At 46.0% G+C, this 25,569-nt stretch overlaps 1 protein-coding gene across 2 annotated transcripts in view; it reads right to left on the bottom strand.

Annotated features, from left to right (window-relative positions):
• LOC124775045 (ATP-binding cassette sub-family C member 4-like) overlaps positions 1-25,569 on the bottom strand; it is a 191,070-nt gene that overhangs the window by 61,181 nt on the left and 104,320 nt on the right. For both annotated transcript variants that reach the window (XM_047249827.1, XM_047249826.1), the window contains exons 15-16: positions 25,296-25,504; positions 7,441-7,801 (exon numbers count right to left, since the gene is read on the bottom strand). In XM_047249827.1, the coding sequence (XP_047105783.1) occupies positions 7,441-7,801; positions 25,296-25,504 (570 nt within the window). The remainder of the gene's footprint in view (positions 1-7,440; positions 7,802-25,295; positions 25,505-25,569) is intronic.

Genomic DNA, 25,569 nt, shown 5'->3' with positions numbered 1-25,569 from the left:
GCACGACCACGAGATGCGTGAATGCCAGTTTTTATGCCCTTACCCACTTCTCTCAACAATGGACCAACGCAATAAATAACAAGCATGTAATACGAAGGAAGTTTTACTACGTTAGGCTGATCCTTGTCAAACAAATCAAATGATTTAAATAGCAAGATGATAATTAGCGGGTATCGGCTTCTCCCAGAGGCCTGCACAATTAACGAACATTACCCGATTTAGCGCACCTTGCAAGACACTCGGCTGGTATAACATGTCGTAACTGCAGGTACAACATCGCTGCTGCACTGCTAAATGCAGCAACAGCTTCAAGCTTCTCACTGGGTGTTAAAGGAGAGAAGTAAACATGCAGCTTGTGGTTCTGTGGTAGCACGCAGAGTAGAACTCTGGCACAGACGGCGGTCTGCAGCGCCAGTCCGTAGGCCGCGGTGGAAAAGGCCCCTCTTCCCGCGGTACCACTAACTACGGCGGAACGCGGCCCACACGCCCGCCGTCCTAAGCATAGCCGACAATCCCACACCGCCAGGTGCTCTGCACACCACACGAACTTTCCAGCTAAGCACCACCTAGCTCCCGGGAGGACTGTCAAATGGCTCTGAGCACTATGGGACTTAACATCTATGGTCATCAGTCCCCCAGAACTTAGAACTACTTAAACCTAACTAACCTAAGGACAGCACACAACACCCAGCCATCACGAGGCAGAGAAAATCCCTGACCCCGCCGGGAATCGAACCCGGGAACCCGGGCGTGGGAAGCGAGAACGCTACCGCACGACCACGAGATGCGGGCGGAGGACTGTCTGAGAGAGAGCGAGCGCACCAGAGATCTCTCGTAATCCGCCCGTGGACGCCTTCTAGGCAAAGAAAATCGCACACTAAAGCCTAGTGCGATAGGTTAGAACACGGTTAGACTGTGCTTGTGTCCCAAACGGAAACGTTGGCAACGTTGGGGCTGATCATGCCGGACTGGGAGTGTGGACTATAAGCATATTCGAACTACCCTTCGAAACCACGGCGGTAGAAGTCTTGGCGGCGCTCCGCCCCTACGGTAGAGTACAACAACGCGTGGTAGAAAAGTGGACCCAGTTTAAGACATATCCAGACTTCAACGGAGTACGCCAGGTGTGCACTGAACTCCACCAACACATACCATCACACCTCCCAACAGGAGGCTGTAGGACCACAGCTGTAGGACTACGTTCCCAGTGCCTCCAAAGTCGGTTCACACGACTTCTACAGCAGAGCATGGCACCTGCACCGACGCCTACAATGTTTCCAGTAACTTACATCGCGGCTCTCACGACGTCTCCGATGGTCCAGACGCAACAGGTAGACGTTGCAGTGCCGCAACCACCCTCTGTGGACCGACGCCGGGCCGATCGGTCTGCCTGGCCAGCGGCAGAATTCCGTCCAAACCATCGACACCACTGAACACTGCAGGCGCCGCCGACAGCAGGATGGAATCGATACACATGTCATACCAACAGAAATCCTCGTGTTGGTGAAGTGTGAGTCAATGCCACCATCTGACACGGAAGGCCACACACGAAAACAGTTATCACCAAAATGCCAAAAGGGTTGCTGCAGGACTGTGTCGAAACACAGCAGCTCTCACTTGCAGGGGTAAGAACTGACCCTGTAGGACAAGAACCATGGAGCTGGCACCATTGCCATTGACTTTACCCCTGCAGAATGGATGGTGGTGCGGGCGGAGGTTGTCTGCAAGTCCTCTGAAATGAGATGAGCAGAAAGTTTCCAGTGCAGGCTTCGAAATGGCTCGCTCCATTCCTATCACCTACCACGACCTTAAGGAAGATGAACACACTGTACCAAAATCGTGGACCGAAGACGTCGATACCGAGCAGGACCCAGATCTGGGGGTCCTCTGAGGTCTGAATAAAACTGGGAGGGCCACTGTCGGTGGGGTGCGATATCACTCACGACGTCTGCTTCTCTCCACCATCACCATGAATAACCCTGCCTAACAACAACACTGCCAGGCTTACCGCTTGAATATCATCTTGGTTAGTTCTCCTGCCGAGATTAAACTCTTGAGAGAAACAGTACGAGCCACAAGAGTCGACTTTACATTCCTGCAAGAAATGCGAATGAATGAACTCTCGAACTTCTATGGCTACGCTATGTACACGACTCTTAGTGGTCCCTCAGACACCGGCGTGGAGATTATAGTGCGTGATGGTATCGAAATCATTGACATCACTTATCTCCACGTGCATGAGGATAAAAAGCCACAGCACTCGATACCCAATGCATTAATATTTGCACACCATTGTGCACCACCAACCGTTGTGATCGACCAGGTTCTACTCCACTGACATCGTCTCCTTTTCTTAGGACGGTACAAACACAGAGTCTTCACCGACGATGTTAATTGCGTACTTCATCCCAAAGACCAAATCCCGCACTACACGACTTGTCTGGAACTGGGTATGGCGATTCACGATCTTTACTTGTGCGACACATGGGAAAAGATACACAGTGACAGCTCTGGACATTCGCATCTTACCATTCATTCGGCGAGACAACTGGATGGCATATATACGTCACAAGGTCCATCTTCAGATCATATATTGTAGTTACAGAGTAACTTGTCCGTACAGAACACTCGGTTCGCTGTCATAACTTAAGTTTGTTATGACAGCGAACCGAGTGTTCTGTACAGACAAGTTACAATATATGATCTGAAGATGGGCAGCTAGCCCGAAACCGGTAATTGAATGATGGACCATATGGGATTTTCCCGTTGGCTCATCGTCATACTGCACTGCCTTTTAACAGCAACCAGCTCTCAGGTCCTGGCCAATGACAGAGGGTGTGCCCAGTACTCATTAAGAGGTGTCTACCTAGCTTTATGCAACATCGCTTTCGACCCACTCCTCAGTCTAACCAGTCCTCATTCCTTCAACCACAAGCTATCTCACATCTCACTGTGGGACAACACATTCCGTTATAGGGCGTATGTTGACGAGCTGCTACTGCTAGTTCCTTCCATCGATGAAGTCCATGGCATACTAAACTGGATCCAGCGTTATGGACAGGCTGCGGGCAGTCTTGTGAATATCAATAAGCCGGTGGCGCTGGATATCGGGCTCTGTCTTTGGCTAGGTGCCTTCGCCTTCCTCTGGACAGTTACTGAACTGAGATATTTGGAAGTCACGTTTACAAAAGATGTGCTCTAAACGCTCGTGGCAAACTATCGATGATTACTACAGACTGTACTCGTGATGGTGCGCCAGAACCTGCTCCAGGACTTTAACCAACTGAGCTTGTGGAATAAGTGAACCTTTATGTGGCTTGTAAACTCAGTCACAAGGTACACGTTCTCCACCTACCGAAGGTGATTGGTCACAGGCTTCAGGTGGCCTTCAGTTATTTCCTAGCGAAACGACACGTATTTAACGTACGTTATGACACACTCACCCTCCCTCTACATGACGGAGGGGTGGGACTGGTTAACATCCAGGCACGGATAGCTGTCCTTTATATGAGCAATGTGTGAAAAATGTAGACCAGTCAAGACGCCTCCCTCACGGATCGTCTATTGAAGGTACTGATGCCAGTCTTTCACGTCCTTCTGGTGTCGGTGGAGCATGTCCCGACACAGCTCCCTCATGTGTCGACATTCGTTCTGGATACAGCTTTGTGACTTCGGACCTCTATGAACCAGCCTGCTGTAGGCAAAAGATTTGTACAGCACCCTTCTGCGAGCAGCTCCGCGTAACGTAATAGAAACAAAGTATCCAACTGTTAATTGGCCATGAGTCTGGAAAATGATACGCCACCACGTCCCACCAACTATGGTGCCCGCGACGTGGTATCAAGTCACCAACAAAAGATGTGAGGCGAGACACTGGTTTCACGCTATCGAATTAACGGACCACCCAATTTACTCTGAGCGTCGCCTCCTGAACATCAATGAACATCGCTTCACGTGCGTGTCGTCGTCCAGCTTTCGGCGACTGATGCAGAACGGTTTAGCCTGTTACCTCTACGTACCACCTGACGTGATTGAACACCGGACTTCCTTATGTGCGGATAATTATTACTTTCCTCTCGCAAACCATCATGCGCTTATTTGGTTCGAGGGAATTATCATCGACTACATCTACGGCGAAGTGGAGAAAGTGCAGCTTGATTACTGGTGGTACCTGCAAAACACTCGCAACGCTCTTGAATGCTCACTGAGGTATCGTACGCTCTTGGCAAATTATTTATGCTGTGTTTTCGTAAACGCCCCTCTAGTTGGGATGTACTAGACTCAGTGTGACGTTCCGTGCAGTATCACATCGAAGACATAATGATCTGAATTGTAAGCAGTGAGAAAGAGAGAGACTGGCTGATTCATGGGAATCTGCATTCATTGAGGCATTAGCAGTGCAGCATGAGACTGATACACATATTTTAGACGGTATTGTTAGAGACAGAAAACGCCATGGCAGTCGACAAGAAAATTCCAGTTGCACCATTTCTTGAAGAAAGGTTCTTTTAGATGAAGTAGCACAAGTAACGTATAAAGTTATTTTAGTTTACCCTTTGACTCACATTTTTGTAACATTCTGCTTTCACTTGAACACATTTAGTAATTACATCATGTAACAAAAATTACAGACCCGTAGAACCTTGGGAGAACTTTTCGGGATGGCTAGGAGCAACGACTGAAGAGGGGTAGCTTTTTTATGGTATGGTAAAAGTGGCGGTTCCAGGTAGCAGTGGATTTGATTTTCGTTTCTTTTTTTGAGATTACACTTAGCCGAATAAGGAGACAGTTCCACCACAGAAAAGGGTAACGTCTTTGATTATTAATCAAAACGTACTCGGTCCCGGGTAAGAACCTCGCCACTGCTTAAATTTCGAATAAAAAACGTCAACAGCTTTCGGCATGAGAAGTCACCGTCGTTCTGCCAACGGCATTGTCGAAGAGGGCGAGGAGTGTATAGAGGTTCAGGTCTCTCACTTACCCTTGGGTTGGAAAACTGCCGCTAACTGGCAGAAGAAGCAGCAATTATCAACGACATGAGGATGCAGGATGCAATGGAAACCATTGCATTAAATACGCATAATGTGTATCTGCAGGACATGTGGCCTTAAGTCCAAAAAGTGTCATGACGATATCTCCATCGGCAAAAGATTCTAGACTAGCCCCCATTTGGATCACCGGGAGAGCATTGCCAAGGGGGAGGTGACCATGAAAATGACCAACGAAACGATAACATTCTATGAGTTGGGGGGGGGGGGTGGAATATCACAAGTTTGGACATATTAGTTAAGCTACAAAATCTTAAAAGGGAAGTGCTAATGCTCAGTCTAGATATAGTGGAGGACAGCGAAGTAAAATGGAAAGGAGACAAGGAGTTCTGGTAAGACGAGTATAGGATAATATAAACAGTAGCAGAAAATGGTATAATGGGTGTAGAATTCGTTATGGGTAGGTAGGTGAGCAGAGAGCGAGTTACTGTGAACAGTTCACTGAAAGGGTTGTTCTCATCAGAATCGACAGCTAACAAACAGCGACATCAGTAGTTCAGGTATACAATGTTGTTCGACGACGTTTGCAGCAGAATGGACTATCAGCTGGGAGACCATGGCTGCGGTTACCCTTGACGCTACATCACAGACAGGAGCGCCGGCCGGAGCGGCCGAGCGGTTCTAGGCGCTACAGTCTGGATCCTCGCGACCGCTACGGTCGCAGGTTCGAATCCTGCCTCGGACATGGATGTGTGTGATGTCGTTAGGTTAGTAAGGTTTAAGTAGTTCTAAGTTCAAGGGGACTGATGACCACAGAAGTTAAGTCCCATAGTGCTCAGAGCCATTTTATTCATTTTTGAACAGACAGGAGCGCCTGCGATGGTGTACTCAACGACGAACCTGGGTGCACGAATTGCAAACCGTCATTTTTTCGGATGAATTCAGGTTCTGTTTACAGCATCATGATGGTCGCATCCGTTTTTGGCGACATCGCGGTGAACGCACATTGGAAGCGTGCATTCGTCGCCACCATACTGGCTTATCACCCGGCGTGATGGTATGGGGTGCCATTGGTTACAGGTCTCGGTCACCTCTTGTTCGCATTGACGGCACTTTGAACAGTGGACGTTACATTTCAGACGTGTTACGACCCGTGGCTCTACCCTTCATTCGACCTCAACGAAACCCTACATTTCAGCAGGATAATGACCGACCGCATGTAGCAGGTCCTGTACGGGCCTCTCTGGATACAGAAAATGTTCGACTGCTGCCCTCGCCAGCACATTCTCCAGATCTCTCACCAACTGAAAACGTCTGGTCAATGGTGGCCGAGCAACTGGCTCGTCACAATACGCCAGTCACTACTCTTGATGAACTGTGGTATCGTGTTGAAGCTGCATGGGCAGCTGTACCTGTAGAAGGCCATCCAAGCTCTGTTTGACTCAATGCCCAGGCGTATGAAGGCCGTTATTACGGCCGGAGGTGGTTGTTCTGGGTACTGATTTCTTAGGATCTATGAACCCAAATTGCGTGAAAATGTAATGACATGTTACTGCTAGTAAAATATATTTGTCCAATGAGTACCCGTTTATCATCTGCATTTCTTCTTGGTGGGGAAAACATTTAATGGCCAGTAGTGTATATTGTGATCTGAGTCTGTATCTGCTCCTGGGTACCGTTTACAAATCGGTATCTGATTTCGGACTCTCTGTCTGACCATGATGTAATCTAACTGACATCTTCCCGTTTCACCAGGCCTTTTCCAAGTATACCTCCAGGGCATTCGCTATTACTAGCTGAAACTTGTTAGAGAACTCAGTTAGTCTTAGTCCTCTCTCATTCCTTGTCGCAAGCCCATATTCTCCTGTAACCTTTTCTTCTACTCCATCCCCAACAACTGCATTCCAGTCCCCCATGACTATTAGATTTTCATCCCCCGTTAAATACTGAACATTTGAATCTACTCTCCATTTGAATCTACAGTTTTGGATAATTTGTGTACTGCCTGTTTAATGTAGGCACTTGGACATCGGAATTCTGAAATGAAAGTCAGCAAAAAACTTTTATAGACCGTAAATACATGAAATATGAGTGCACAGAAAGTAGGACGGTGAGTATCAGCCTGGTTTGTCAAGTAGTGTAAGAATCAGTTACGCTGGTGCCCACACTTGACACTGAGGTGATCCGACGGATAATATCGAAGTGCCACTCCTGTAGGAACTACCGCCCTCCAAAAAGTATCCAATGTCGTATAGTCACAGAGAACTATATCATTAATCCCCTCACTGCTTGTTACGTGTTTCTGCACAAGTCATCACGAACACCACGTGGTTCACACACGATACTAGTAGCTGTCGCTTGGTCATAATTCAGCGATCACTCGCAGTAAGTTTTCTCGCGTATAGTTTCGAAGCTCGTGCCAAGATTTCCTTTGCATCGTTTCCATACGTACCTGTATCATATTCATCATAAACTGCGGAAGTAGATCGTCTGTGGAGCCGACGTCTTTGGAGAATCTGTTCAAAATCCTCCCCGACGGATTCGTGTCGAAAAAGCTCATAGTGGCCCTCAGGACGCTGTTGAACATGCGGCTGTGGAGATTTTTGGAGGCTCGCATGCAGAAGGTGAAGAAGGCGACGGAGCGGAGCTGCGTGAAGGCGATGCAGCCGAGCACGAGGCCGGCCAGCAACTCGAGGAACGTCTGCGCTGAGGGCAGCGCGTCCAGCTGGCGCCGCTGCGCGCCGTCGCCCTCGCCGCCGCCGGACTCCTCCAGCTGCTGCTGCAGCGAGCGCCTCACCACCTCCGTGTCAGACCTGTGGGCGACGCCAGGGGTACACGTGGCAACGACTTTTCCCTCTTCTCTAAATGGAATTGGTCTACGGCTGGTCAAAGACTTGAAGAAAATGATTACCGACATCGGTAATTTTGTTCATTATTTTATTGGACTACCAGTTTCGGTGCCTCATTGCCAACATCTTCAGGCTCCTGTATAAATCGACTGAATCAGGCTTAAAATGAACAAAAAATCTGACATGCAACATCAGTTGTCATTATTTGAAATAAATTAACCGTTCATATGTATTACAAAAAGTATAAGAAGAGAGATCAAATATATCGAGATGGTAAACTGAAATGCACGACATACAAACAGTGGTCACAGAACTGTCATGTATCTGTCAACTGTATTAAAAAAGATGCATAAAATACAATGCTAACATAATATTACGACATAAAGTAAAAGTTTTCACATTGTAGTAATTAGAAAAGCTTTTATTGAAAAATAAGCTGAGTCATGTTGTACATACAGTGGTCGAACTGTAATGAGACATCCTGAAGATAGCGAATATGCCTCAATACATAAATACTGAAAAATAAGAAACTGAAATAATGAATGCGTAAACATGATAAAGAAATAAAGAAAACTAACCCTAGTAGTGTAACTGAACTGTGAAGGGATGCAATAACCGTTAAAAGACTAAAAAACCAGAAATGAGCCACTTGTTTATGGTTCAAACGGCTCTAAGCACTATCGGACTTAACAAATGGTTCAAATGGCTCTGAGCACTATGGGACTTAACATCTGTGGTCATCAGTCCCCTAGAACTTAGAACTACTTAAACCTAACTAACCTAAGGACACCCCCCTGCGGGTCCGGGGGTTAGAATAGGCGCGGTATTCCTGCCTGTCGTAAGAGGCGACTAAAAGGAGTCTCACATGTTTCGGCCTTATATGATGGTCCCCTCTCGGGTTTGACCTCCATCTTTCTAAATTATTCCGAAGAGCGAGCCAATTGGGGAAGGGCGCCTTACATGGTGCACTGTATCCGTCGTGCATTGAGACCTTTAGCCGGCCTTTTCGTCGTTGCAATGGTGTACCGCTCGTTTTCCATCTCTTGGGCGAGGATACGTCCCTGGGTGCGATTACCACGCTGCACTCTGCAGTGTTGTTTTTAACTGCGTCGCCGACCTTGGACATTTCTGCACCTAAGATCCAGCACGGTAGCCAGTCCGTTGTGGTGGGGCCGCCATGTATCCTCTTAGTTGTAGCCCCCTGACAACACAGGGATCGCTCTACTGATGCCTGCGCCGTTCACTCCCCACGTATGCCAAGGAGTAGATGCCCATCTCCCTGAGGCGTCGGGACTCCCGGCAATGGCCATCCTGCTAGGTGGCTATTGCTGCGGCTGGGTGGCGCCCGTGGGGAGGGCCCTTGGTCGGAGTAGGTGGCATCAGGGCAGATGACCCGCAATGAAGCGTGGTGCATCATCTCTCGCTGGTGGGCCTCCACCGGCAGTCTCTAAGCGATCGAGGTCTAACCTCAACGGCAGGAAATACGAACCACGATCATTTCCCTCCCTGGCCACTCCATGGGAGGAACGTATGGCAAAAGAAGGCGGTGGAGAATATTCCCCCCGGTTCCTTGTGTGTACGCGAGTTGATGGGGAATCGTTTATGTCAACCAAGCCCCCGTTTTTTGTGGAGCATTTAGAGGACAAGTTCGGGGAGGTGGAGGGCTTGTCCAAGATGCGCTCTGGTTCTGTGCTCATCAAACGGCATCCTCTGCCCGGTCACGGAGGTTGCTCAATTGTGACAAGTTGGGGGATGTTTCAGTCAGCATCACGCCGCATAAGAGTCTCAACATGGTCCAGGGTATTATATTCCACAGGGATCTTCTTCTGCAGTCCGACGATGAATTACGCGCCAACCTGGAACGACGAGGTGTTCACTTCGTCCGGCGCGTCCATCGGGGTCCGAGGGATAATCAGGTAGCCACCGGTGCCTTCATCTTGGCCTTTGAGGGTGATGTCTTCCCCAAAAAGGTTAAGGTGATGGTTTACCATTGTGATGTGAAACCATATATCCCTCCTCCGATGCTGTGTTTTAAATGCTGGAAGTTCGGACACATGTCATCTCGCTGTACTTCCAGCATTACGTGTCGGGATTGTGGTCGTCCTTCGCATTCTGATACTCCATGTGCTCCGCCTCCCATCTGTGTTAACTGTGGAGAACTCCATTCCCCCTGCTCCCCGGACTGTCAGATCTTCCAGAAGGAAAGGAAGATAATGGAATATAAGACCCTGGACCACCTGACCTACGCCGAGGCAAGGCGGAAATATGAGCAGCTACATCCTGTGCCCATGACGTCTACCTATGCCGCTGATGCAACACCAGCTCGCAGCTCTGCCAGAATTCACCAGCCCCGTTGGTTGCGGGGGGCACTTCACCCCCTGTTGCTCCTGCTCCATCTACTTCAGGAGCAACACCACCCCAACCACCGGGGACATCTGTTCCCCCTTCACGGCCGGAGAAGCGTGGGCCTTCTTCGGCTCCTCTCGCCCGGAAGGGGTCCCTTGGGGCCCTACCATCCCAGGCTTTGCCCAGTGCCACAGCAGACACCCGCAAGTTTGTCAAACAACCACCGGTCGCTGATCGTAGGGCGTCACGGTCGTCTTCAGTCCCTGACACTGACCCAGTGAGGCCCTCCCAGCCAGACCCACCTAAGGCACAGCGCGCAAAGCAGTCGAAGAAAAAGGCTCCCAAGCATCCTGAAATTGCGGTGGCACCTGTGGAACTGCAGCAGTTTCTTCCACCATCTAGCTGAGCTCCGCCAACTTATCAGCCTTCATCCTTTCCTTTGCATTGCTCTGCAGGAAACATGGTTTCCAGCAATGCGAACCCCCGCCCTCCATGGCTATCGGGGTTATTATAAGAACCGGGCAGCTTATGAAAGGGTGTCTGGTGGCGTCTGCATATATGTCCTTCACTCTCTTCACAGCGAGTTTGTACCTCTACAAACAGCTTTAGAGGCTGTCGCTGTTCGGGTGTGGACGCCACAGGCTGCTACCGTCTGCAGTATTTACCTTCCACCGGATGGTGCTGTCGCACAGCATGTCCTGGCTGCTCTGATAGCCCAACTGCCGCCACCATTCTTGTTGCTGGGCGATTTCAATGCCCACAAACCTCTATGGGGTGGGACTGTCTCCGATGACCGCGGTCGTGCCGTGGAGCATTTGTTGGCTCAGCTCGACCTTAGCCTCTTGAACACTGGTGCTCCCACGCATTTCAGTGTGGCCCATGGCTCGTTCTCGGCCATCGATCTCTCTCTTTGCAGCCCCGGACTTGTCCCATCCCTCCACTGGTGGGTGCATCCTGACCTGTGTGGTAGTGACCATTTTCCCATCTATTTGTCCCTGCCCCAGTGTCATTCTTCTGGGCGTCTGCCCCACTAGGCTCTCCACAGGGCTGACTGGCCAGCTTTTACTGCCGCTGCAACCATCGAGTCTCCCCCACAGGGTGACATTGACGAGGTGGTCAGTGTCTTAACCATGTCAATCATTTCGGCGGCCGAGGCTGCCTTCCCCTGCTCTTCTGGACTCCCTCGGTGGAAGGCTGTACCCTGGTGGTCGCCGGATATTGCTGAGGCTATTCGCGGCCGTCGGCGGGCCCTCCAGCGTCATAGGCGGCACCCGTCTCTTGAGACCCTCATCGCCTTTAAGAGGCTCCGTGCCTTGGCCCGTCGCCTTATCGCCCGGCGTAAGCAGAAGTGCTGGGAGAGGTATGTCTCACCCTTGGGCTCCCGTGTCTCCCCCTCGCTCGTGTGGTCCCGGATCCGGCGGATTTATGGATACCAGACCCCTATGGGTGTCCCTGGGATCTCCTTGGACGGCGCTGTCTGCACGGACGCTGCCGCCATTGCTGAACACCTTGCTGCGCACTTTGCTAAGAGCTCTGCGACTGCAACTTATCCCCCCGCCTTTCGCTCTCTAAAGGAGCGAGCCGAGCAGACGCCGTTATCATTTCACACACGTCGTTCTGAAAAATACAATGCTCCTTTCAGCGAGAGGGAATTCCTTGCTGCCCTCGCCGATTGCCGTGATACAGCACCAGGACCAGACTGCATCCACGCACAGATGCTGAAGCATCTCTCCAGGGACTGCCAGAGACACATCCTCACCATCTTTAACAGCATTTGGAGCGAGGGCGTGTTCCCGTCGCAATGGCGAGAGGGTCTTATTGTCACCATCTTGAAACCCAGTGCGAACCCACTGGCGGTGGACAGCTATCGTCCCATTACCCTCACCAACGTTTTGTGCAAATTGCTGGAACGTATGGTGGGGCGGCGTCTGTGTTGGGTCCTTGAGTCGCGCGGTCTCCTCGCTCCATCCCAGGGTGGCTTCTGTCAGGGCCGGTCTGCAGCGGACAATTTGGTGCGGCTGGAATCTGCTATCCGTACGGCCTTTGCCCGACGTCAGCATCTCGTTGCTGTATTTTTTGATCTGCGGAAGGCGTATGACACCACATGGAGGCATCATATCCTTGCTACGTTACATGAGTGGGGTCTTTGTGGACAGCTCTCGGCTTTTCTTCAAACCTTTTTATTGCGCCGCTCTTTCCGGGTGCAAGTGGGTGCCGTCTCAAGTTCATCTTATATACAGGAAAATGGGGTCCCGCAGGGCTCAGTGTTGAGCGTCTCCTTATTTCTAGTGGCCATTAATGGTCTGGCTGTAGCCGTGGGGTCCTCGGTGTCTCCTTCTTTGTATGCCAACGACTTCTGCATCTCATTTAGCTCCACGACTACGGGAGTCGCCGAACCCAGGCTGCAAGTAGCCGTTCGCAAGGCAGCATCATGGGCTCTGACTCATGGTTTTCAGTTCTCTGCAGCCAAGACTCGAGTTATGCACTTCTGCAGGCGTCGGACGGTCCACCCTCATCCTGAACTTTACCTCTACGGCCACCTGCTTGAAGTGGTGGACACTTGCCGCTTCTTAGGACTCATGTTTGATGCCCGGCTCACATGGGTTCCTCATATTACTCAGCTGAAGCAAAAGTGCTGGCGGCACCTCAACGTCCTCCGCTGCCTGAGCCACACATCTTGGGGTGCGGATCGCTGCACGCTGTTGAAATTATACAGAGCCCTTGTGCAGTCAAGGCTTGATTATGGGAGCCTGGCCTATGGGTCTGCATCACCCTCAGTGTTGAAGTTGTTAGACCCCATACACCACTGTGGAGTTTGGCTTGCAACTGGCGCTTTTCGTACGAGCCTCGTGGATAGTCTACTGGTGGAGGCCGGGGTTCCCCCGCTGTGGATTCGCCGCCATCGACTGCTCGCCGACTATGCTGACCAAGTGCATTGCTCGCCAGGCCATCCCAATCGTCGCCTGTTTTTCCCTGCCATGGTCCTCCATCTGCCCGAACGGCGACCTAGGTCTGGACTTTCCATAGCTGTCCGCGTCCAGTCCCTGCTGTCGGAACTGGGGTCTTTCCCCCTTCTGCCTCCCTTCCGAGTCCGTGCACCTGCGCCTCCCTGGTGTTTGCCCCAGCCGTCCGTCCGTCTGGACTTGGCACAGGGACCCAAGGACTCGGTTCCGCCTGTGGCCCGCCGTCGCCGTTTTCTTGCGTTCCTCGCCTCATTTCCGGGCTGTGAGCCTGTCTACACTGATGGTTCCCTGGTTGATGGTCGCACCGCCTACGCTTTTGCTCACGCTGCCCATGTTGAACAGCGCTCCTTGCCGGCTGGCTGCAGTATTTTTACTGCAGATCTGGTGGCCATATTGCACGCTCTTGAGCATATGCGTTCCTGCTCAGGTACGTCCATCGTCATCTGCAGTGACTCCCTGAGCAGCCTCCAGGCCATCGACCGCTGCTATCCCTCTTCTCCTTTGGTGTCCTCTATTCGGGAGTCTGTTTCCACCATTACCCGCTCTGGTCGTTCGGTGGTCTTTGTTTGGTCGCCAGGTCACGTTGGCATCCCGGGGAACGAACGTGTTGACAGGCTGGCCAAAGGGGCGATCGACGCCCCAGCTTTGGAGATCGGCCTTACGGCTCGCGATCAGCAGCTGGTGCTGCGCCGTAAGGTGCTTGGGATGTGGTCTGTTGAGTGGCGTGGCATGACAGCCCCGAATAAACTGCGGGCTGTCAAGGAGACGACCGATGTGTGGCGCTCCTCCCTGCGGCCTTCTCGCAGGGACTCTGTAATCTTGTGTCGACTGCGCATCGGCCATACCTACCAGACGCACGGCGATCTATTGCGTCAGGAGGATTCCCCCCTGTGTCGGTGTGGGTCCCGGCTGATGGTCGCCCACATTTTATTGGAGTGTCCCTGACTGCGCACCCTCCGGCAGTCTTTTAATCTCCCGGGCACCTTGCCTTTGATTTTATGCGACGATGCCTCCATGGCTGACAATGTTTTACATTTTATCCGTGCTAGTCCTTTTTATGGATCCATTTAGGGGGTCCTGCACCTTTCCCTTTCTGTGTCTTTTGTCCTCGTGTCTCTCCATATTTGTTGCTGTTTTGGTGTGTCGTCGGATGGTTGACTCTTTCCCTTTTTTTGTTCTTGTGGTCAGTCAACCAGTCTCCGGCCATCTTCTTTTCTTCTATTTCTTTCTGTCTGGTGTTCGTCTGTACTCTTCTTTTCTGTAGTGTTCGTTGCCTAATTTGTGTTCTTTAGTGCTTGGGGAGGGGGAGTCTCCTTCCCCTTGGGGTTTTATCTGCTCCGCGACTTTATGTCTCGCCTGTTTTTTGGAATGGGGGACTGATGACCTTAGCTGTTTAGTCCCCCTTAAACATCCCAACAACCACCACCACCTAAGGACATCACACACATCCATGCCCGAGGCAGGATTCGAACCTGCGACCGTAGCGGTCACGCGGTTCCAGACTGAAGTGCCTGGAACCGCACGGCCACACCGGCCGGCTCAGACTTAACATCGGTGGTCACCAGTCCCCTAGACTTAGGACTTAGAACTACTTAATCGTAACTAACCTAAGGACATCACACACATCCATGATCGAGGCAGGATTCGAACCTGCGACCGGAACCACTTGTTTAGGTCAAAGTAAGAGTCTAATACCGTAAACATATATATATATATATATATATATATATATATATATATATATAATTTTAAAAAATGTAACGAAAGGTGTAAAACACAAGGATATAAAAATAGAAGTCATCAACAAAGTAAAGCTGTGTGTGCTGGTTTAGAAGCATAGAGGAAGTGAACTCTATGAACTCTAAAGCTTAGTCATTCTTTTCAGTAGCTGTCTCTCTATAATGTAACGTGAGAATTATTGTGATAAAATCTTGTCAGTTGTTATAAGCTTAACAGCGTAGAGTAAAATAGTTTATGACGAAATCTGATATGTCAAAATAATGGGAGCACATCCTGAACAAAATTTGAGTGTACAAACAAAGGACCAATAGTGACTCAATAATATAAATGACACAGGATTCAAGCCAATATCTTTCTAATCGGAGAAACGCTGGGCATGTGTGGCAGATGAGACAAGAACATGGATGATGCGTCAATGCACTCAATATTTAGGGAAGATAACTCAAGCCACAGAAACAAATAAAGAGGCAGGGGGTGCAAACAATCTCAAAATGGTTCAAATGGCTCTGAGCACTATGGGACTTAACATCTGTGGTCATCAGTCCCCTAGAACTTAGAACTACTTAAACCTAACTAACCTAAGGATATCACACACATCCATGCCCGAGGCAGGATTCGAACCTACGGCCGTAGCAGTCGCGCGGCTCCGGACTGAGCGCCTAGAACCGCTAGACCACAAACAATCTCCTGTCAGCTGGTTTCTATGTATTTTATGCGGGCTGTATTAACACAGTTGGGGGATACATGATTCCTCTGGAAATCTACTAATGACTTGTTAAATCTATTTCACGGAGAATTCCTGCTCTACTGCTTTCCAAAAGTGGACCAACACGATTTACAGCAGGTAATCATACTTGTATTTTCATTTTTTGCACTTATATTACTAAAAACGTTTCACTACATTCTTGTGAGAAATGCCCAGTAAGGCAGCGGTCGCTTCTAAACGCTACCTACTTTTGTCTCGGACAAAAAGTGCCCCACCACATCTCTTCAGGACCCACTGGTGGGCGGTGCATCCTCGTTTATAACTGTGATCCAGAAGAATGCATTACCACTGAAAGCGTTCGAGGAAAATCACCAGTGGATTCGTAGTGCGGTAAATATAATTAGACATCTGTGGTACTTTCAACACTGGTAAAAACTTGAAATTCGGGCTACACTTTAGTTTTGAGACAGAATAACGCTGTAATGTTTCTCGCCACTATCTTGTAATGGCGTCAGAAGACAAAATTCTTTCCTTATCAGCTCCCGTTTTGAGTTTATTATTCATTAGGTCACTAGAATGTGGAAAAGAAATTGGCCGCGGCCATCACATGAGATCCAAGATCGTTTCACAACAAAGATGGAAGTGATGGGCGCCTTAATACGCCCATAGCTTGCTTGTGTCGTGAATCGTTCTGCACGCGCCACCAGCAATCTCCACCGCGAGCAGTGAAGGTACAGTGAACCAGGCTAGGGAGACGGCCACGTGCTTCCTCATGCCTACGGTCAGGTGACGCAGTTCCCGTAAATTACGGGCCGGTGGTTTTGTGAGAGTGGAGCTGGGGCCAGATATCGTCCCAGACGTGTTCCATCGGGTTCAGGTCAGGCCAATTTGTTGGTGACCAAGGCATCAACTTGAGTTCACTACCATTTTACTCAAACCACCTTAACACGATTCTGGCCTTGTGACACTGATAGTTCCTGTAGGAACATGCCATTGCAGTCGGGGAAACAACCAAGTATGACAGGATGCACGTTGTCCGTAGTTATGTTCTCGTAGTCCACAGGCTTTGATTACTACTACAGGTCCGACTGAAGCCTAAGTATTCTCCAACGCAAATACCACCCCAGCGGCATGCCTCCTCGGCGCTTTGCATGTTTCGAGCAGCCGTTTACCTGAATGACAACGTACGCGGACATGGCGTGGTGTAACATGCGACCATGTAACACGTGGCCAAGGTCCACGATGCAATCTTGGTGATCCCATGTCCACTGCAGTTGTAACTGACCATTTTGTTGGGTTAATATGGGAATAAGTCTGTTTCTGAACCCCTTGTTCAACTATTTGAGCTGAACGTGTGCTCCAAAACGCGAATGCCTACACAAACATTGCACTCAGTCGTCACGTACGCCACACATCTTCGCACATCCTACTTTATAGGTCAGGCAAGACTCCGACGTCTGTGTGTTTAAATAGACGCGGCAGTTCAACTCACTGTCGACTGGCCGTGGTTTCACCGTCCTCCTGCCACCTTCCATAGATGCTCACGACAGTAACACACAAACAGCAGATCAGGTTCGCCGTTTTCGATATGCTCGTTCCTAGGGCGTCAAGTCAGAATAATCTAACGCTTGTTAAAATCGCTTGTATCGTGGATTTCGCCATTTGCGGGCCATACTGTCCGCTAGAATAAATCCACATTCATCTCTCCTCCGCCTATATACTTCACTAACCACCACACGTGCCCGATACACAACGAAGCTACGTTCAGCATCGTGATGGGTACTGGTCATAGTATTTTGGTTGATCAGTGTATGGTTCAAAAAGTAATTTTAACTATCTTTCAGGCTAATTCAGCCCTTAATAAAAGTAGATATTATTTACTATTTACATAGCTGGAAAAGTGACAAGTGTAAGAATAAAGTACCTGAGTAAGGAAGCGAAGGAGTTAAGAAATGTTCTGCAGTTATATCTCGACAATTTCCTCCCTTTTAACGCACTTACTTCCTCTGGATTCCAAGTATTTATATCATTTATGAGCTTTTAATGTTAAAACCAATAAAATATTCTCGGGTTTCTTGCGGTGTCAATTCAATTAGAAATTTGGAAATTTGTGGTAAGTTCCTGTGGGAGCAAACTGCTGAAGTCATCGGTCCCTAGGGTTACACACTACTTAATCTAACTTAAACTAACTTACGCTAAAGACACCACGCACAACCATGCCCGAGGAAGGACTCGAACCTCCGACGGGGTGAGCCGCGAGAACCGTGGCAAGGCGCCATAGACCGCGCGGTTACTCCGAGCGGCGTCAATTCAGTCAACACAAGAGAACGCATTAATAAAAGTTAAACAATATTTGTGGACCTTCATACAAATGTTGCATCCTCCTGCCTGTTGTGTACTCCACATACTGGTAAAGTTCACGCATTTTGCAGTTGACTGTATTAAATTCGTAATATTGTAATCTAGTCAGTCACTTTAATTTAAATTTTTTTTAAGAAAGTGTTGTTTCTAATGAATTCTGCTACCAGATTCCATTACTTTTTTAGTTTTTCAATTAAAGTTAATTCAAAAATTTAGGTCTTAGGAACAGATGTCACTTGTGCGATGAATGTCATATTCAATATTATCAGGTTCAGGAGCTCACTTAAAGATCAACATCTCTTTAAATAGTATTTTATGAGTAAAAATCATCACCAATTAACGAAATTTGCATTTTTTAATTTTATTTCGGGGGAGCATAAAGTAGCACACAATACTGAAAGAGTGGTGATATTGATAAGTGTGTGCCAAAAGATATTTTCAGGTTTTGGACCCTACTTACACATCAGTATGTGTTTGAAAAGTAAGTTATTGGTATAAATCAATAACAAATAACTATTTTTCTGATTTTTTAAGGTCGGCATAAAGTGGCCCCCAGTTATGTGGGTCGGCCGCTGTGGTCGAGCGGTTCTAGGCGCTTCAGCTGGGAAACGCGATGCTGCTACGGTCGCAGGTTCGAATCCTGCCTCGAGCATGGGTGTGTGTGACGTCCTTAGGTTAGTTAGGTTTAAGTAATTCTAAGTTCTAGGAGACTGATGACCTCAGATGTTAAGTTCAAATGGTTCAAACGGCTCTGAACACTAAGGGACTTAACATCTGAGGTCATCAGTCCCCTAGAACTTAGAATTACTTAAACCTAACTAACCTAAGGACGTCACACACACCCATGCCCGAGGCAGGATTCGAACCTGCGACCGTAGCGGTCGCGCGGTTCCAGGCTGAAGCGCCTAGAGCCGCTAGACCACAACGGCCGGTAGATGTTAAGTCCCATTGTGCTTAGAGCCATTTGGACCATTTGAACCAGTTACGTGTGTTGTGGAAAATGTCTTGGTATTGCTAGGATTAATGGATTTGACTACAGACAACAGTGTCAGTGACACAGGATGGTTTTACGCCACAGTAAGAGGTCATCAATTGAGGTTTATGCAAACAATGTTATGTAACGAACGATGAACAGTTGATCTAAACTGGCTCCTGATAATTATTTGTTTCATTAGGAGCTCTTCGTGATTCTGTAATATCTTTTCCATTATTTACGAGCTGTAGAGCACCACCTAAACAAAATGCTCGTATACTGTGTATTAATCAGCAATAAGAAGAGTTTCACAGCGGATGTAGCTTTGACTTATTCAGGAATCAAAGGACAAGCTAGTCACAGAATCTGGCTTGGGTAGTTGACCTGTCCATTCGGAGATACAGGAAGAACCAACAGTCGGGAGAGTGCTGAATTGAGCTACCGCTGGGCTTTTATACGGACAGTCCTGTGGTATGATTTTGGAGACACTCCGAACATATGCCTAATGTTCTGTAATCTCTGTTCATCGGTGTGTGGGTAGAAAGCAAGCGTATGTACTTGGCTGGATCAGCAGTGCTGTAAGGTGTACATGTCACTTTGATTTTGTAAGCTACCGATGTTCACGTCCGGGAGAGAGCAAGCTACGTTACTGTTAAACAATCTTTGGTCTTATTATGGCACAGATTTGCCTCTACGTAGTCTGATACATTCTTAGTTGAAATGCGGTAGGTGATGGACGTATTCAGTAGTGCTGTGTTGGCTTGTGATTGTATCTATTAGAATAGGAGAGATATACTGTGAAGGACAGCGAGGATGAATATGATGTATATATTGGAAGGCGAAAAGAACATAACTCATGAGAAATATTTTATTTAGAGAATAAGTTTGTGGTAAGACTGTAGCACTGCGCAGATAGTCGAAATGTTTGTTAGCTAGTTAACTTGCTCAGAGCTGACAGAAAGACCACCCCTGTTCCCTTCGTCATGCATTAAGACATCGACTGATTAAGCCGTTTGGTTTTATAGAAATTTTCTGTCAACTTTGTACCCTTTACAAATTGTTGTTCACTTTGTTAAGCATAGCATTGTTCAAACCTATGTTATGTGTGAAGACCACGCGAATTTTTAATACATACTTCATTCTAAAATCGCTGTCTTGGAATACCATTTCATAGGAATAGTTACTCCCCCATCCACCGTTACGTATTACCACAGTGCATCATGTGGTATGCAACAATTTGAATATTTATTTAGAAATAGAAATCTAGCTTAGCCGCTGCGTGCTTACTGTTTGCTGATGTGCTTTCGAGAAGTCTGCCACAATGTTTTCAAGACGCGAGGTAAGTGGAAATTTTTATTGGGGCCAGATAATTATCTTACTTCAGTTGCTCATTTCATATAAAGACTAGCTACAGTTCAGTTCAAATTAGGTTCTGTTTAGTCCCAGGTTAGCATAGGAGTTTAAGTTGGATAGCACTTTCAAAGTATACAGTTTCGTTACTACGTAGGCTTTTATAGTGTAGGAGGTAAAGTTGGGCTAAATTTCATTCAGAAACCAGTAGTGGGGAGGTTACAGAGTTCATATTTATTAGGTTACAAACGTTCAACAATATTAATACGCGTGCAAAATATCGAACCTACGCAAGTTTCTAAGGTTTCGTTAAATATTGCTATAAAAAATGAGGCTCTATATTAGGTATGCTTCGTGAACGAAGGCACAAAGAATCAGCTGAAACAGTTCAATACATTCAACATCTACTCGACTTCATAATAGCAAGTGCCGTAATCTGTGACTCCATTCAGCAAAATGTAAACACTTTGTAAGAAAGTAAGGAGACATGTAGCTGCTGTTGCTTGTTAAGTGCAGAAACTGACGCAGTGCAGTAAGAGAGTTCAGAAAATTAGTACTCGTGGGGAAGGAATCTAAAACTTGAGCACCAGAACGCCCATTCATGTCACGTGATGGTGCATGCAGTAACTAGCCGAAATCTTGCCTTGTACAAACAATTTTTTTCTGGAGGACAATTCTAATGTTTTCTTTGTGGAAAGACCTGATGTTGTCACCCTGGTATTTTTGACAATTTATAGGAGCATTTATGGAAAATTTTAGAAATCTGTTTCAGTATATCCTTCCCATGATCATTCTAAAGTGAGTACTACAACCCTACTGAAAAGTACAAACATTAGAATTATTACTGCATGAGGGGTTCATAGAAGAGTCGACAAATGAATGATTGAAACTGAAATAAAAAAATTATACAACAAATTTAGTTTCAAAGATAAAGTCATAAATTATATCCAGCTTTAAGGCCTGCAGCAAGGAAGATTTTACATTGTATTTTTATTATCATACTGCGATACCTGCATGTTTGAGTAACATCTGCTCTTAATGGAGGCGGCATCCACGTAAATCCTTTGATATAGCAGTAAAGTAATCACTGTTACCAATGTTCCCTTTGTCAAATCTTGTGACTGTCGGCTTCATATGCTGTATTCTCATTTTCTAACGACTATTTTTATTGTGAGCAGATATCAGGGCGCCTCTTTGGCTCAGACTCATAAGGAATAACTAATATATAACAGATTTCCACCCAGGTCAAACGACTATGAGATTCATAAGACAAAACAGCAATACCTTTTTTTTTATGGAAAATACAGATTAACGAACCATTCGGTTGTTTCAGTGCACAGGTCTCACTATTTGAGCCCAATATTTTTAATAGCTTTTGATATAATAATTTAAAAATCTGCTGTTTAGCTCGCCTAAGTGTGCCGCCATCGCGTCACTGCTGGAAAGAATGAGTGAATATCCAATAAGTTGCAAAACTATGAACTATTTTATTGATTCCAAGAACAGGAGTGTGTTTTTCTTAAAAGAAGAGTGGAGTAGGAAAGGAAAATCACTGGTGGTAAAATGAACATGATAACTGGACCCTGCTCTCAGATTTGTACTGTGGGTTTGAAAGATGGTGCCATATCCACAAACACTTCTGTTACTCAAATCAAAAAACAGGAAAACGTGGCGCATAAGTGGCTCTCGTTTAATTGATGAAAAAGTAAAGAACATTTGACGCTATTAGAGGAAAACTTTTTCATATATATATAAAGAAACTACGACGGCCTGTGTGGGCAACTGGATTTCTTAAGAAAATTTGTCCATCCAAATGGTTATTTTGATACTGTCTTCTTCTATTCTGTGGACCTGTACATCTAGTGTTACAGGGGGCAAAGAATCCGAATCACTGTGCGAGTTTATTTGTTCATATTCAAGAAGCATTGCCTGAAAATGTTGATCCTATTCCACCACGTCCTTAAGACGCATGAAAATTTCAAAATTATCACGAGATTATATCACAGGCTATCTGAATTTGTAATTGTTTCGTATCAGTTGTGGGGTTAAGAATCTACTGCCCATCAGGCTTTCCCGACGAGGCTGTTGAATGGACAAATGTTTCTCCAGGCATCTGTGAGCAGCTGATAGATGTTTCAGGAAACTCGTGACAGCTGGCTACATTAGAACAATTTATTTATTTTCTGCCGGTTTCGGACAATGAACTCCATCTGGCACCTGAATCAACGTTAAAAAAATTTACAACAAAAATTCAGTGTAAAAAACATCGGAAAGACACGAAAATATCAAACGTAACTTACGAACAACTGACTAATCCAACTCACAAGTCAATCACATTGAACCACAAAATCCTTTTAGCTGTCAAACTCATGAAACAGAGAAGAATAGTACTTTTCCCATATAAGCAAATTTTGTCATGTACACACAACAGGAAACTTGAAATATGTAGTCGGAACATGGCATGAAAGCCAAAGTACTCGTAGCCTCAAAGATAAAGCCATAGAGATATCCAGTCGATATGAGCCAAGTCGCACAAAAATAATTTTAAGATAAAAATAACCATAATTCCGCCGATTTCAGTGAAATTATAAGTAATATTTGTGCAGAAGAGAATAATGGTATGACCACTTAATCACAAGCAACTATTATGAAAAACATTTAAATTTTCATTTTTCTTGTACATTAAATATCATATGGACATCACGATGTACGATCATCGTAATACACATTGAATGACAGTTATGTAAATAATGTGTCCTGTGACAAAACATATGAAATATACTTATCATGTATGTATACTAGCCTTTATGTATTTCTTGGTAATTGTATTGTTACATTTTTCCTTCTGGTTGATCCTGTAAAATATGGGCTTTTATATTACAGTATTTAATATGATTTCTTTGTGACGGCTGTGTGGGTTATTGGAGTTTAAGTATTCTTGTTTCTGCTGTGACTATGTCTCCCATCATCGTTGCATAAAATTGCCTGTTGGTTATTTAACAGTATCAGTGAGTTGTAATGGTCAAAGAATGATTTTATGTTTTTTTTGTTTATAGCCAGTTTCAAAATGCACTTCTTAAGTTATCCATTTGTTGGTCACTTGCTTCGTTCCACTCTATACAATGCTCAGTTGCCTAAACCAGATAACCTAATTTTTCCTTGTTTTTGTACAACTATTGTAAGCTAATCTGCTATTTGTCTGTCGTTCCATATTCATCTGATATTGTGCTGTGGTGTACTGATTCCTCTTGGGAAAATGGATTCCATGTAATTCCTGTTTGACTATAGATTAGATGTCATGTGATTAACCACACATGTGAAGATGAAATAATGCTTTTATTAACAGATTTCTGCATACTCCGATTAAAGTACCCTTTATTATGCTATTAAGTTTTAACAATGTATGCTTTGAATTGTTTAATCCTGGTTAGTTCTTTCTTGCATCCATAATGATGTAATTTCTCAGTAATAATCTAGGAACCTCAATCTTAATCATTTGTTCCCGAGTCGCTGTCTATTGAGACGCGTGATACATTGACTTGTGTATTGTAGTCAGAAATTATATGTAACATTTGCTATTGGAACTTTCATTTTAATTATGTTTCAATTCTTTTTGCACAGTTTACGTTGCTTACGTGACTATCATTAAAGGCGTATTAAACATTTCCATAAATGATGGTCGTGATTTAGTGGTCATACCACTGTCATCTTTTGTATAAATATTACTTATGACTTTACTGGAATCGTTGTATTTATTTGAAAATTCTTTTTGTGTGTCTTGGTGGATATCGACAGGACATTTCTATGGTGTTGTCTTTCAGGCTACGCCTACTTTGGCTGCTCATGCTATGCCCAGACTCTTGTTGTATATAGATAACGAAAGTTGATTATGTGAGAAAATTAGTTATTTTGTGTTATTATTATTGAGTTTGACATCAAATGTGATTTTATGGTTCATCATGATTGACATGTGAATTGTGTTGGTCAATTTTTCGTTACTTTTTTGTATTTTCATGTTTTTATGAAGTATTGTACATTGAGGCTTTATTGTCTTTTTTCCCTTTTAGCCACTGACCGAAATCGATAGCAAATTAATAAATTGCTCTAATGCAGCCAAGTGTTTTGATGTTGAATGTACGGCTACTTGATCTGCATCCGCATGTATATGTATAAACCCAACAGTATTTTGTGGAGACATCTTTAGGCGTTTTGCTTCCATGAAATACTGCAATATTTACACAATATGATTCTCGACTCGTGTACGCAATGAAGCATTGTTAGGAAGTTATTTGGGAAAGTCTTTGTGAAGAGGTGAGAGTTCACAACACCAACTTTGCCACTGAAACGTTACCAAGTAAAGCACTTTGCTACTCAGTCAGTAAATGTAACGAATTGTCGCGAAAGAAGCAAAATGTTAGCTATTCTGACGTTACCTATCCCTGTGGCTGTTGAGATGACGCAGGCCTCTCAAGAAATACCGGTGTCGATGCACTAACCTACTGAGTAACAGCGTGGGCGACATGAATCAGAACCAACCAAATGAAAAGAAACTCTCTACAAGTAGACATTGATGGAGACCATTTCTTGCAATCTGAATTTAGGGTTTAAGGGTATGTGACTGTGAAGAAATTAAAAGTGATGGTCTTTGATTTTGTAGCATGTGTGTTTAGGGTGGGTATCCGATAGCTGTTTACCATTGTAACAATTATTTTATTTGGACAGTTATTAAGCAGGTAAATAACTTCAGATGTCCTAAGAAACTATCGCAGTTGCCATCCCACAATATTTGTGCCTTATTTATTTCAATAACAAAAAATTTGATTTAATTATTGAACGACACTACTAAAGACATTTCGAGAAATCATAAAAACTTTTGAAAATGATGGGAATATTAGTCATATTCATTGGCATCCAGTAAGTGATCCTGCACAAATTCATCGGTGTACTCTATAAGCTGCACGCATACCTCGCAGGTGTGGAAGCACGTGATGATACGGGTATAAAACAGTGTTTCCCTACCAGTACGTTACCACGTAGTCCGAACCACTGGTGATGACTTGGGCGACGACAATCATGGCCATCACGGAGAAGAGCAGCCACATGCCTCCCGCGGCCCTGTAGTACTGCCACACGGTGGACCACCTGAACGGTGCCTTCAGCATCTTCTCGCTGTTGTCCTGCTCAGAGGGGTCTCTGTGCAGCTTCCCAGTCTCGTCCATAATGACACTCTGCAGGAAAGAAGGGCGGCGCAGGCACTTTAGTGGAGCAGAACAGTCATGAGAGCTGTATGGTA

The sequence above is a fragment of the Schistocerca piceifrons genome, chromosome 2 (assembly GCF_021461385.2).
Source record: "Schistocerca piceifrons isolate TAMUIC-IGC-003096 chromosome 2, iqSchPice1.1, whole genome shotgun sequence".
Lineage (NCBI taxonomy): Eukaryota > Metazoa > Arthropoda > Insecta > Orthoptera > Acrididae > Schistocerca > Schistocerca piceifrons.
Note: the sequence above shows the minus strand (reverse complement) of the source record. Positions and strands in the feature narration are given on the sequence as shown.